Source organism: Phytophthora parasitica, assembly GCF_000247585.1.
Source record: "Phytophthora parasitica INRA-310 unplaced genomic scaffold supercont2.37, whole genome shotgun sequence".
Taxonomy (NCBI): Eukaryota; Oomycota; class Peronosporomycetes; order Peronosporales; family Peronosporaceae; genus Phytophthora; species Phytophthora nicotianae.
Genome location: NW_008649023.1, coordinates 127,201 through 139,340, shown reverse-complemented (window position 1 = coordinate 139,340; position 12,140 = coordinate 127,201). Strand labels below are relative to the sequence as shown.

Sequence of the window (12,140 nt, the reverse complement as noted above, 5' to 3'; positions counted from 1 at the left end):
CTACCATGAAATCGATCCGCACAGGGCGGCAACGACCTGTACCAGTGAAGCTGTTACTGAAGAAAAGCTATGGCAAAGTTATGAGCGCAGTAGGGTCACAATGAATTGAACTTATTGAAATGATTGGACAAAAACATTCACGAAGCTTTTGTCGCCATGCATCTTTTCCTCGCGTTCTTGGTGCTGCTGCTACTACTGGTATCCAGCGCCGATGTCTTCAGTGGAGGTATCGCGCATTTTGAACTGCAGCACGCACTATGCGGTGCTCAAACTAGGTGAATCCAGCCATGTGCCATCGTTCACGGATGCCCAGGAAGTGCGCAGACGCTACAAGGAGCTCGCGGTCCGCGTCCATCCAGACAAGAATCGAGCTACTGGTAAATATAATATCAATGCATTGTTTAACGTATCGTGATACTGATTCCTTTGTTTTGTTAACTTGTAGACGCCGAAGCAGCGTTCAAGCGGTTGAGTGAAGCTTACGAGTGCTTGGTCGATGAAATATCGCAGCGCAACTATTTACAACAATTGCAAGTTCACAACAGTAAACCAAAACCTGGACCGAACTCAGCGAAGCAAAAGTACAAGCGGAAGAGGAAAGCACAGTCCGAGCCAAAAGCTGACGAAGGTCCGAGTTTGCCTAAGCGTCGACGAACACCTGAAGAGATTTGGCAGGAGTTCCAACGAGAAGAGGAGGAGTTGGCACGACAGCAATTCCATGTGAAAGGGTTTGAAAGAGTTTACGAGTCGATATCGAAGCGGACATCACAAGTTGCTGATATTGCTTCCACGTCAACAGAAGAACAGCAAACTATTCTGGATTCGAATCTGGACGCGAAGGCGAGTAACTGGGCAGCATGGAGCAAGCCAACTTCAAAAAGGATGCAAGTAGAGTCCGTTTCAAATCTAGCAAATGAGACTACTGCAAACTCAACTTCGAGCGATGTTCCAGCAACTTTGATTTGCTGTATGCTCTGTCGGCGGAAATTCCCGAGTGTGGAGGCACTTCATCGCCATGAAACTCTTTCCAAGTTACACCTAGCGAACGTCCAGACTCAGCTAGCACACTCGTCAGGTGATGTGCCATAGCTTGATGACATTGTCTTGTCCAGCGGTGATCAGTGCGTGCTTGTGGATCCAACGTGTACATGTGATGAAACTATGCTGCGTTTCGAAGACCAGTGCTATGCACATCCGAGAAATGTCCACAATATACAAAACTTCTTCGGAGCTGCAAGCCACCAGATCACCACATACTTGAAGAGACGAAATCCACTTTGTAGCTAACTGCAGGACGGCTGGTGCTTTCCTGGCTCTGGGACGAATCAAATTATCATATAGAAGCAGCCGTCCATCCTTCGTTGAGCACAGCAGTCGACCGTTAGAGAGCGACACTGTCGCGTATATTGGCGAGCCAACATTGTCGAGACGCCCAAGGTGTGCAAAATTCGTTGTATTAAAGAGCTGAATGGAGCCGTCATTTGATCCAGTGACGACTACAGAGCCCAATTCTGTGGTAGTTTTACTGTTGCTCATGTCGACAATGCATTGGACAGTGGTCTTGTGAACGTAGTAGATCCTGATACACGGTAGATCTGAGCAATGCTCTGGATTAAAGCCGAGGGAACTAATATCCCAAAAGCAAACGGATCCATCTGCTGCACCAGAGCAGATATGGTCGGGTTGGGCATCGAAACACGTGACTCTGGAGTGGTGTGCCCTTAAATCGTACAGTAACTGACCAAGCTCAGCATTCCACAGTCGCAATGTGTTATCGTCGGAGCAGCTTAGTATAATACTTGGCAGTGAAGATGGCAATCGCACTTGCGTTACATGACCATAATGCCCCGTAAGAATGTGTAAAAGGTTGAAAGAACTGGTTGTACAGTCATATAGTCGCAAGGTGTTGTCGTGTGACCCGGAGACCAGCCAACGCGCGTTCATATCAAGACAGGATACTACGTCATGGTGGCCATAGATCGTATGAAGACATTCATATGTAACCTGTGACCATACTTTGACTGAGCCATCCACGGAACACGATACAATAAAGCGATCATCGTGCACTACAAGAGCGCAAACACTTGCAACGTGCCCCACCAGATGCTCCGGACGCAACGATGCAAACGGAGCGGGTGCTGTTGACCATTCTCGACTGGAATTATTGCCTTCCACGAACCTGTCGGTGTCTATCCGTGGTGACTGCGTAGCTCTATGGATTGAAGATCGACGCGTCCGCGAAGTCAGCGGTGGGATGTCAGTTTGGTTTTCCAGAACCTGGGGCGATTTCAGTTCTCTTGCCAATGTTCCAGGAAACCGGGCTTCGATCTCCCTACTCGAGCCCCGAACCTGGCCTTGTTGCCGCTGAACACCGTCTCCATTTGCGATCGCTGGCCCAATTTGGCATCCTTCCATCAACTGAAGCAGCTCTTCTCCGCTTGCCTTTCCAATAATATGAGCATCTCCGTGTTCTGGTTGCAAGTCATGATCTCGTGTTTTTGCCTGCTGCTTGTCCGAATTGTCTCGACTTCTATCTACTCCTCGTGTGCCTTCTCGAAATCTCTTCGTTTGCCTTCGTGGAGTCACCATGGTCTTCTTATCGTGAACTTCTCGTTGTCTTGAACTCAATGACCCTGAAGTTAACGAATTGTGCGCTTGGTGTCCTCGCCGTGGAGACTGCTGCACATGATGCCTCTCATTCTCGAGCTCCTTGTCTCGCTCTAGACGGTGAAGATGTGCTTCTTTTCGAGTCAAATGTGCGGGGCTGGGCGGTGCCACGCCGAACCACATGGAAGCAGCAGCAATGCCTTGACTTGAGGACTTGATTCAAAATGTGGTTTGCGCTCAAATTAGTCGAAACACTTCAACTTTGCCTCAAGTTCAACATTTGTTTTTATATTTACACTTCGTTTTTTTAGTGTGCTGGTCACTCTGGCAATTGCTGTGCCTAGGATGCCGTCTTTGGTAGTCAGATCGTGCACATTTGTCTTAACTGTGGCATCATTCTCGTTCTTTTTTAAAGTCGCGATCTGCTTTTTATTTGTACTTTTTAGTTTTATACGTGAAGTATGTACTTTTAAAAATATAAAATTATACACATTATACATCCGGATATACAAGTTATCCGTACAGAAACCTCATAATCGATTTACAGTAGCAATGGCGGACGACGGTAGGGACGCTCTCACTACCACCTCTATGTATCTCTATCGCTAATCTCCTCATGTTCACGCAGATACAATAATCCGACGTCGACTGCTGACGCGTACGAGCACCGTGGGCAAGACGGGGCTCAAGAAATGCGCCGAGACGATGCTCAGTTTGGTGGAGTTGCTGACGGACGAGTCGGTGGATGATGCCACGTGCAAACAGGAGCTGGACGGTTTGTTCTGGGAGATGGAGCAACTGCAATTCGAGGCCAACAAGACGGAGATCTGGAATTATACGTGCGATCGTGAGTTGGAGGAGTATGAGACGCTCAATTCGGAAATCGACACTAGTATCGCCAAAGTCACGAAGGAGATCGAGGAGCTGAAGGTCAAAGTGCACGTAGAGAAGACAGTGCGCGCGTATAAAGAGGAATACGAGTCTATCGCCCGAGTCATCAACGAATTGCCGTCCAGGAAGGAGATTGAGACCGAGATTGAAGGTCAGAAGAAGAGACTGGAGGAAGCCTCGACGGCTATTGAGGCGGTGGATGGGAAGTTGGATCTACGTACCAAGCAGTTCGCGCTGCTGATGAATACGATCCAGAACCTGAAAGCGACACTGGAGGAAGATGCTGTGATGGAGGAGGAGCAGCAGGACGAAGATGAGGAGATGGAGGATGTCGAGAGTAAAGAGAAGGAGAACGGTAAGTTGGAATGTTGTAGTGTGACGAGGGTGTTGATACTGATATCGTATTATGCGTGGATGAATAGGGCGATCGCCGTCGTCTCCATGAGTATTTGAAGCTGCAGAAGTGATAGCTTTTTTTTCTTTACGGAAAGAATAAAATACGGTCTGTAAGTTTTTACTACTATGTCACTTAAATTTATTACGAAGTACTACGCTCATGCGAGTGTCTTAAACAGTAGCCGCCGCACCGTATAATGCGTTTCATGCAGCCCACCGCTTTGCACTTCGAGAGACCTCCGTGGGGGAGCATAAGCGATTGCGTTGACATGCCTTGGTGCAGCCTTCAATGATACACAACCCCCGTTCCGGAAGCAGAACCCAATCTTAACTACTCCTGCTATCCCCATGTTCTCACATCTTGGCTCATTGCACATACGGCCGCTTGTACCAGAAGCTTTTGGGATAACGGAATCGACAGTGGAGTCAAGTGGTCTAGAAGTATCTCTGTGTTTGTCACAATACGCATTGTGATTTCCATTTCACTTCACCCACTTCAAACAACTCTGCTCTACACACAACACGAGGACCCCTTCGCTAAATAGCCGCCCTTGTCATGACTCCGTCCTAGCATTGATGATGCCAGCAGTAACCTCGGACAACTTGATACTTTCGACAACCTGTAAACTTTTTTTTTCATTTCGTCTAGCCTCGTTCTTGAGCATGCCTCGCATAGTGACCATTACCACTACTAACTATCTGAGAGCTTTACGCAACCAGTCGTGGAGCAGTTGCCCACACAGAAGCGATCGTCTTCAGTGTAATTGTACTGATAACCACCAGTACCTCAACCCTTTCGTGATCCACTAAATATTTCTTTTTGCATCCCTCCCTTGATGTTTTCTCAATGGCAGATTCTCCGTTAGTATTTTCAAGCACCTGGTCGTCGACATCATCTCACTGACAATGCTCTCACTAATAATCTCATTGTCTTGTGTGGATTGATGCCCTCGCTCTCCAATTTCTCCCGCTATATTCACTCTCCTCACACAAACCACGCAATTCCGCTGGCGCCACAGGCTTGGCACATCGATACTGCACATCACTATAATCACTACTCGTCTTTTGTCGAGCTTTAAACCACTGAATTGTGCGGTTCAAGTTGCTAATTGTCTCGTCCTGATTTTTTTTTACCTTGTTGCGAACTGCGAGCGTGGTCCTGTTTGTTTAAAGAGAAAAAATCCAAATTTGCCATCGTTTCGTCCACCCCTTCCGTAGCATAGCATTTGCAGCTTGTGGTATTATTTTCGTTGTGTCGGGACATTTCTTCTTCTGTTCTTTTCCTTTCTCCATTCAACAAACGCAGGACTTGCCCTCTGAGACGCGTTATATCGCTTTCTTGCTGTTGCAGCGTGTTGCGCAGATTTTTCTTACTTTAGTATCTCTCTTGGGGAGGCCCTCAGCTCAGGTTCTAACGATTAACACTACAACAACTGTAAAAATGTATTTGAATGTACAGCACCAAAAAATGCTAACTTGGCTTCACCCACCTTTATTTCTCAAAAGTACTATATAATACTATTCGGCAATAGCGGCTTATTAGAAGCTGCTTGTAGAATACGACTCTCATCTCATAAAGTAGCCGAAGAGCTGTGTTTGAGGTGGCTTTGAGAGCTTTTCGAGCTGTGACCTCATGGTCTGTTTCTTAAGACAAAATAGCATGTTTTCACTACGCTACAACGGCAATTCGCCATCGATATCTCTATGCTAGTACTGCATTTATCTTCTTTGTAATGCTAACAGTTTACTGACAGTACTCACGTCAGCTCGCTGTTTACTTCAGTGCTGAACCTCGGTTTCAGAGACCTTCTTGTATGTTTATTTGCAATTTGGAGAAAACCTCTCTCAGTGGCCAATTCATTCGCCTAATGTCTCGGAATCTACAGCGCACTCTCGATAGTGTTGCCAACAACGTCCTTGCTTATACACATGCTTCGTGCAGCCTGCCACCTTGCACTCGTAGAACCCTCCATGCCTAGTACACAGCCCACGCAGTCGCTGTTGCTTAGTGCAACCAGGTTGACTGCACGTAAGCCCACCGCCGAGAAGAAAACAGTAGCCTTTCTTTCGCCCAGCTTTCATTGCCACGCCCTCACATCCTGCTCTTCACACACACGGCGCTTCTGGTGTTTGCGGTTTTCCACCGCAGAGCCTTTTTCTTCTCACTCTTTTGCTTATCAGCTTCTTGTGTAACAGAATGTCGAGAGTCATCACTAAGCGTCTCGTCATCCACACGATCACGACGTTCTTCATGTTGCTTCTGAGGATCATTTGTCATTTTTGTCTGTTCCCGATTCAATCGGGACATCGCGATGCCTTTTGCAACGACCAAACTTTTGGCGCAGGTTGGTGCAGCCTTCAATCTTGCAATTGGGTTTCACTTGAATGCCATTCTCTCGAGCATGTTTGTAGCAGAATCCTTTACCCGTAGGCAAGCCAAGCTTCTCACAGCCGTCAGACTTGCACTTCGTTCCGCCTCCATGAAAACGGCACAGGTGCCGCGAGATTGCTCTTTTGGTACACCCTTCAGTCTTGCAGATATAATATCCACCGTGGGCGTAGCACAGTCCACGGACAGTGGCTCGCGTGCTGCAACCCAAGACGCGACAGCAGGACTTCTCCTTTCTGCTTGCGGTGGGCGACCTAACACCAGTTGCCAAAATCGATTGGGATCTTTCCAAATCTCCTTTAAGGCCACAATCAACATGCTGCACTTTGCTTTCTTGCAGTTGTCCGACTGTTCCAGTATCGTTCGCATCGTTTCTATCAATCTCTCCACAAGGCGTATCTGCCAGGCTTACGTCCAACATTCCCACGTTTGATTTACTCGTTTCAGCCAATACTTCCACATCACTAGATTCACCGAGATTAACTCTTGCCGGTTGACGCTCTTTTAGCCACCGCACTGTGCGACGTAAACCACAACCTTGACTCTCTGGCGTTCTAGCTTTTCACGCACTTGACGCGTACTCCCAAACGTTCTGATGAAGAAATCCAAGTTTTTCATCGTCTCGTCCACATCTTCTGCAATATCTGTACGAGATTTTTTGTCACGTTCTCCCTCTTCTCGAACAAACCCATCGCTTTGATGATTTAGTAGACGTCTAATTTGATGGTGGAGGAGCTTGATATCGCTTTCCTGTTCCTCCAACTTGTCGCGAACTGCGCCAGTGGAGCCGAATTCATCGAAGAAGAACGTCAGATCCGCTATAGCCTCGTCCTGTTCAGCAAGTGTCAGATTTGAGCCCACTCCTTTGACGTCTAGCATTTCAGGAAAAAATCGTAATTGACGAGGTGCATTTTTTTTTACCGGTAATTATCGCACGTGACTCTCCGAATTGATTTCAGCTTGACTGTTTAAAAAACCTAAGTTCTTTTAAACTTTATATATATTGATGAATTATCGATGGTCGCCGGAGTCTTGCATACCAGTAACGTAAGAGCAGTCGTTTACCAAAATACTTGAGAGCTGAATGAATAAAGCGTCCTGTGGCGCTCCGTACTGTTATGCTGTGAATAACGTTATGAAACAAAATGTGCCCACACTATTTCAAGCAGACTATTAAATTAAAGAGTATAATTTCGCTAGTCTAAAAAAAAACGCGGGAAGAAAGTCATTGAGAGTCAATCATGTTGGACGTCAAGACTATCGGCGCTAACCTGACGCCTGCGCAGCAGGACGAGGTCCTGATGGATCTATCCTTCCTATTGGACGAGTTCGGCTCCACACGTGCGGCGCGCACCAAGTTACAAGAGCAAGAAAACGACATCAAACGTCTCCGGAAACTAGTTCTGAATCAACAAGTCGACAAAAATGAACAAGAAGAATGCAGCAATAAACAAGACAATCCTCCACATTACAGTGATGTTGACATCGATGTCGTGGAAGAAACCATGGTGAACCTGGATTTCTTCCTAAGAACTTTCGGGTCTACACGTGCTGTGCGTGTAAAGCTAGCAAACCAAAAGCAGGAAATCGAAACTCTGGAACGCACAGTGCAATGCTTGCAGGAACGCGGACAGAGAAAGTGTCCGAAGATTGAAGACATGGTTGGACCTTTGACGAACACTTCAAGCGTTGTAAATAATGGCCGTGACCCTGGCATCGAGAGCGGCCAAGGTTCTGACTGTGAAACCTTACCGAGAAAGACTCTCGACACAGTGACCCGATCATTGGCGATTGAGAACGATCAGCGCAAAGGTAACCTCATTTCTTTCCAGTCTGGACCCAGCACGTCTATTGTGAACAAGGAATTTCTGAGCAGCGAGGTGGTGATTACCTACTACGCGGCATTAAAAACTGCAGGCGCAGTTTGCGGGTCCAGTACCAGCCATTTCGATGGGGACAGCACAGGCCGGCAACGAACATCCTCAAAGTCCAAGTATTGCCGGCATGAAGGCTGTGAAAGGACTGTCCAACTGAAAGGCTTGTGCTACCGACACGGTGGTTATAACTCGTGCAAGGTAGATGGCTGCACTCGAAAAGCAATCAAGCAGCATCTGTGCCGCCAACATGGCGGCGGTACGAAATGCAAGATTGGCGACTGCGCTAACTTCAGTTGCTCGGGTCTGAAGGGGTACTGTCGGCAACATGGTCGGGAACAAGGCGTCCAAGTCAAGGCTAAAGGGATCATTTAGACGTTAGGAAGCTGACAACCACCGCACCTACGTTATCACAGGCGACGGGCGTCGAATAAAACGAATAGAATCCCCAGTCCAAGTAATTCCGTGCTTGCGCCGGTAGACGAAGACGCAAAAAGCTACTACAATTGTGCATAATCTGAAATCTGCATATTTAACACTTGTATTCAACTTTTCGATATCCTTAAGTTACGGAGAGATCTCCTCTGCTTGGATGCCCCTCAAACGAGGTTGTAAACCCTTCAGCAGCCCCCACGTTTGTGTGCATCACAACGACGATGCCATCAGCGTGAACGCCCTTTGGAGATCGCTCGAACGATCCCAACGAGCGCGCAAAACCACAACTTCTCGACGCGAATGCAGACGAGTAACAGGACAGCATTAAACCATCATGCCACTGCCAAAGCGTCAACCAACGTCCTCCCGTCCTCAACTCGGCACAGCTGCTGATCATTCCGTCCAGCTGTACAATGCGACGTTGATTGGCTGAGCTCAGTGTCAAATCCATCTCTTTCGCGTCATGTCGGACCGGGTGACGCCCCTGGGCTTTGTGTCCGCGGCTTCCAGTGCCTTCTTCTCCGAGGGGATGCACATGCAGCAGCCACTGCTGGACCGTGTGGACTCCACCGAAGTCCCAGGATCGTCCTCAGACACCCGAGTCGAAAATAGCGGAGACTGTGGAGAAAATTTCCCATCAGAGGGCGATAAATTGTTCTTCCTGGGTGAATTCGACGCAGAAAACACCGTTAGGGACATGCAACCGCCTCAAAAACTAAGTAAAAGTCGCCATAACGGCATGGAGACGCGTATTATCGTGCCACCGCGGAGTGGCGTCAAGTCATCGGTGCCCGTGAGTGGCCAGCTGGCAGCGTCTAGCGGAGATACAGGGAGTTTGTCAGTAAAACTTTCATTAAACAAGAAGCGACCACTGCAAGTAAAAAGCGACGAAGACAACGAGAAACAATGGGATCTTGATACGTTCATGACAAGTACACGGTCAGCTATAAAGCAAGCACAAGCGGAGCTAAAAGTTCAGATATTATGGAGCGAGAAGTTCGCGGCTGGACAATTGCACTCCATCCTACAATTTGACAAAGAAATGGAAGACGTTCAAGCTACACCACGTTTAACAGAGGGCGGTAGACCTTGTTGCTCACATGCTGGATGTACAAAACAAGCTCAGACTAAGGGAAAATGTATCGCTCATGGAGGCGTACGGGAGTGTAAGGTGGACGGATGTACTGCTACTGCGAAATGGCGCAGTCTGTGTACGGAGCATGGCGGTCGGCGTACATGCTCGAAAGCGGATTGCGAGAAACTCGCATTAAGTGGAGGAAAGTGTCTTGAGCATGGAGGCGGAGGAGGGAAAACGTGTTCATTTCCGGACTGTACTACACGACCGCAACGACGAGGATTGTGTGCTGCTCATGGCGGCTATATTGTGTGTAAAACCGAGGGTTGCGAGCGCAGAGCTGCCAGTAAAGGGCTGTGCTCTCATCACGCTGTTGTCGATAAGTGTAAGACAGATGGCTGTGAGAAGGCTGGATCGAATCGTGGCTACTGCTACAAACACGCAGTGGAGAGTGGAGCTATTAAAGTCTCTCGGAAGCCCAAGTGTAAGGAGGAAGGATGCTTGAAGATCCAGCTTCGGCAAGGCTACTGCTCCCGACACGCTCAGGAACGTGGACTTACTGTAGGTCGCACGTGTAAAGCTGAAGGATGCAGCAAGGTGGCACAGGCTGGAGGTTTCTGTGGGACGCATGGAGGTGGAACACGCTGTAAAATTGCGGGCTGTAACAAGTCAATTGTTACGAAAGGATTGTGCTCTGCGCATGGTGGCCGGAAGACGTGCAAGGTTGAAGGTTGCGAGAAATGGGGGCTTTCTTCCGGATCTTTAAAAGGATATTGCGTCGAGCACGGCGGTGGCTACCGTTGCAAGCATCCAGGGTGCACCAAAAGCGTGCAATACAATGGATTGTGCTGTACCCATGGTGGCAGACTGAAATGCGAGGCCGAGGGATGCAACAAGACGGTGAGGGTAAAAGGTCTGTGCGCTTCACACCAAACATAGATTAATAATACCACTAGGTGGCAAAAAGAATCAAGTTACAACAATGGATATATTCATATACTCGGAGTATAAAAGTACATATACCGTTGGAGTGATTGTACCCATGTGATGATGAAAGGGATTTTCTTATGCCCTCGTTTCAGGTCCAAGCAAAAACGACACCCACTGACCACTTTCCTCCAGATCAATTCAAACTGGTAGGCAGAATGGCCACTTCGTTTAACATGCGATGGTGTGCTGCATGAATGCTATGTGAGACGACAACCGTCTTTGTCGATACGAGGAGAAAAGACTTCAGTTTACAAGGTTTACAAGTAACGGATCTCATGCTGTCAACAGGTGGAGGCTTCAACGTCAATGAATCTCGCATGGCTGTAAAATGTAGCTTATGTATTATCTAGATTCGCACCCATGCGTTATTGAGATGATAATCCTCACGTATATCTTGAACAAACTAGTTCAAACGGTTTTTTTTCTACGATTCCGCATTTGCAGGTGTAGAGCTCGTACCATTCCCCATTTCGCGTTAAACCACGCATTCTTACCCCTGCGTCACCATCACCACCTCCGGGAGACAACCATGATATCCCCCCCCCCCGAAAAACTCCTTCAATCGGCCTTTGATTTCTTCCGCCAACTCCAATCCCAGTATGTCACGAATCACATCGTAAACAAACGCTCCCAGTTCTCCCCGATCGCCTCAGGACACCAGTATTGCCGCTGTTCAAACGTATCCACTGAAAGTCGCAATTCGGCCTATACGAACGCTTGGAGTGACCCTCGCTGTTACTCTTGTAATGATATGGATTGTCATGGTGTTCGCCTTCGTTGATATCGACCTGGCATCGTTCGACACAGAGGAAAAGAATGAAGATCAGCGCAAGGAACTTCTCGATTATTACAACTCCGTCTCCGGTAGCATCGCAAATGCGGTTGAAAAGTTTATTGGTATTACACTCGAAGCAGTGATTGCAGTGGGGATGCTATCGTTTGCGACTGAGTTCACGGTGTATGACTACAGGTTCCGGTGCAGCCGCTATGCTGTTGTGCTCGTGACTGCAGCGATCGGTTACTTGATTAGCAGTGAGCTAAGTGCTTTAAACGTCCATGTGATTCCTAGCCGAGTTACGATACGAATGGCTGCAGACGATATGGTACTCCCTACTTCGGTGATAGCCATGGTTGCAGAGGATGGAATATTAGCACCGGCTTAGGATAAGTCAATGTCCGAGTTCACCGTCGGAAATCATGTGTCAAACACGGTCTTCCGCTCGTTTATCCTCCCCTTCGACACCTCCAGGGATAAGATATGTACAGAGCGTGACTATAACTATTATCAGTCGCCTGTCACTTTTGGCTACGCGAGTCGTCCGTGACACGCACGTGTTGCTTTAAACGTATCTGCCGAGAGGACATTAAAATTCAACTTAAACACGGAGCTTGATGAGTTGGATGACGAAAATCTCCCAATGGAGGAAAGTACTGGAATTGGTGTTTTTATAGACCTGTTTCGCCTTTATTGGAGTTGGCAAGG

The 12,140-nt window shown here is 47.8% G+C and overlaps 9 protein-coding genes across 10 annotated transcripts; 5 read left to right on the top strand and 4 right to left on the bottom strand.

Annotated features, from left to right (window-relative positions):
- Positions 1-144: 144 nt before the first annotated feature.
- On the top strand, positions 145-1,089 carry PPTG_13836 (hypothetical protein; the record flags this gene model as incomplete). The annotated part of the gene is made up of 2 exons (XM_008910248.1): positions 145-377; positions 446-1,089. The coding sequence occupies exons 1-2, from the start codon at positions 212-214 to the stop codon at positions 1,087-1,089; spliced, it is 810 nt and encodes a 269-aa protein (XP_008908496.1). The 5' UTR covers positions 145-211.
- Positions 1,090-1,532: 443 nt separating this feature from the next.
- Positions 1,533-2,790, bottom strand: PPTG_13835 (hypothetical protein; the record flags this gene model as incomplete). Its single annotated transcript, XM_008910247.1, has 2 exons — positions 1,533-1,658; positions 2,047-2,790. The coding sequence occupies 2 exons, from the start codon at positions 2,788-2,790 to the stop codon at positions 1,533-1,535; spliced, it is 870 nt and encodes a 289-aa protein (XP_008908495.1).
- A 338-nt stretch (positions 2,791-3,128) lies between these two features.
- On the top strand, positions 3,129-4,075 carry PPTG_13834. Of its 2 annotated transcripts, XM_008910246.1 has the most exons (3): positions 3,129-3,172; positions 3,236-3,853; positions 3,921-4,075. In XM_008910246.1, exons 1-3 carry the CDS (start codon positions 3,160-3,162, stop codon positions 3,941-3,943), a joined length of 654 nt encoding a protein of 217 aa, XP_008908494.1. In that variant the 5' UTR covers positions 3,129-3,159; the 3' UTR covers positions 3,944-4,075. The 2 variants fall into 2 exon arrangements, with proteins under 2 accessions (XP_008908494.1, XP_008908493.1); XM_008910245.1 differs by having other exon boundaries at positions 3,236-4,075.
- Positions 4,076-6,161: 2,086 nt separating this feature from the next.
- PPTG_13833 (hypothetical protein) lies at positions 6,162-6,704 on the bottom strand (the record flags this gene model as incomplete). The annotated part of the gene is made up of 1 exon (XM_008910244.1): positions 6,162-6,704. One exon carries the CDS (start codon positions 6,702-6,704, stop codon positions 6,162-6,164), a length of 543 nt encoding a protein of 180 aa, XP_008908492.1.
- An 83-nt stretch (positions 6,705-6,787) lies between these two features.
- Positions 6,788-7,162, bottom strand: PPTG_13832 (hypothetical protein; the record flags this gene model as incomplete). The annotated part of the gene is made up of 1 exon (XM_008910243.1): positions 6,788-7,162. One exon carries the CDS (start codon positions 7,160-7,162, stop codon positions 6,788-6,790), a length of 375 nt encoding a protein of 124 aa, XP_008908491.1.
- A 333-nt stretch (positions 7,163-7,495) lies between these two features.
- On the top strand, positions 7,496-8,719 carry PPTG_13831 (hypothetical protein). The gene has a single exon (XM_008910242.1). The coding sequence runs from the start codon at positions 7,525-7,527 to the stop codon at positions 8,530-8,532; it is 1,008 nt and encodes a 335-aa protein (XP_008908490.1). The 5' UTR covers positions 7,496-7,524; the 3' UTR covers positions 8,533-8,719.
- Positions 8,666-9,305, bottom strand: PPTG_23394 (hypothetical protein). Its single transcript, XM_008910241.1, has one exon. The coding sequence runs from the start codon at positions 9,041-9,043 to the stop codon at positions 8,720-8,722; it is 324 nt and encodes a 107-aa protein (XP_008908489.1). The 5' UTR covers positions 9,044-9,305; the 3' UTR covers positions 8,666-8,719.
- On the top strand, positions 8,964-10,710 carry PPTG_13830 (hypothetical protein). Its single transcript, XM_008910240.1, has one exon. The coding sequence runs from the start codon at positions 9,056-9,058 to the stop codon at positions 10,604-10,606; it is 1,551 nt and encodes a 516-aa protein (XP_008908488.1). The 5' UTR covers positions 8,964-9,055; the 3' UTR covers positions 10,607-10,710.
- Positions 10,711-11,418: 708 nt separating this feature from the next.
- Positions 11,419-11,820, top strand: PPTG_13829 (hypothetical protein; the record flags this gene model as incomplete). The annotated part of the gene is made up of 1 exon (XM_008910239.1): positions 11,419-11,820. The coding sequence occupies one exon, from the start codon at positions 11,419-11,421 to the stop codon at positions 11,818-11,820; it is 402 nt and encodes a 133-aa protein (XP_008908487.1).
- Between the last annotated feature and the right edge of the window lie 320 nt (positions 11,821-12,140).

Excerpts from the sequence above, each read along its gene's own strand:
- PPTG_23394 (XM_008910241.1), bottom strand. The coding sequence starts at position 9,043 with ATGGATTTGACACTGAGCTCAGCCAATCAACGTCGCATTGTACAGCTG.
- PPTG_13831 (XM_008910242.1), top strand. The coding sequence starts at position 7,525 with ATGTTGGACGTCAAGACTATCGGCGCTAACCTGACGCCTGCGCAGCAG.
- PPTG_13830 (XM_008910240.1), top strand. The coding sequence starts at position 9,056 with ATGTCGGACCGGGTGACGCCCCTGGGCTTTGTGTCCGCGGCTTCCAGT.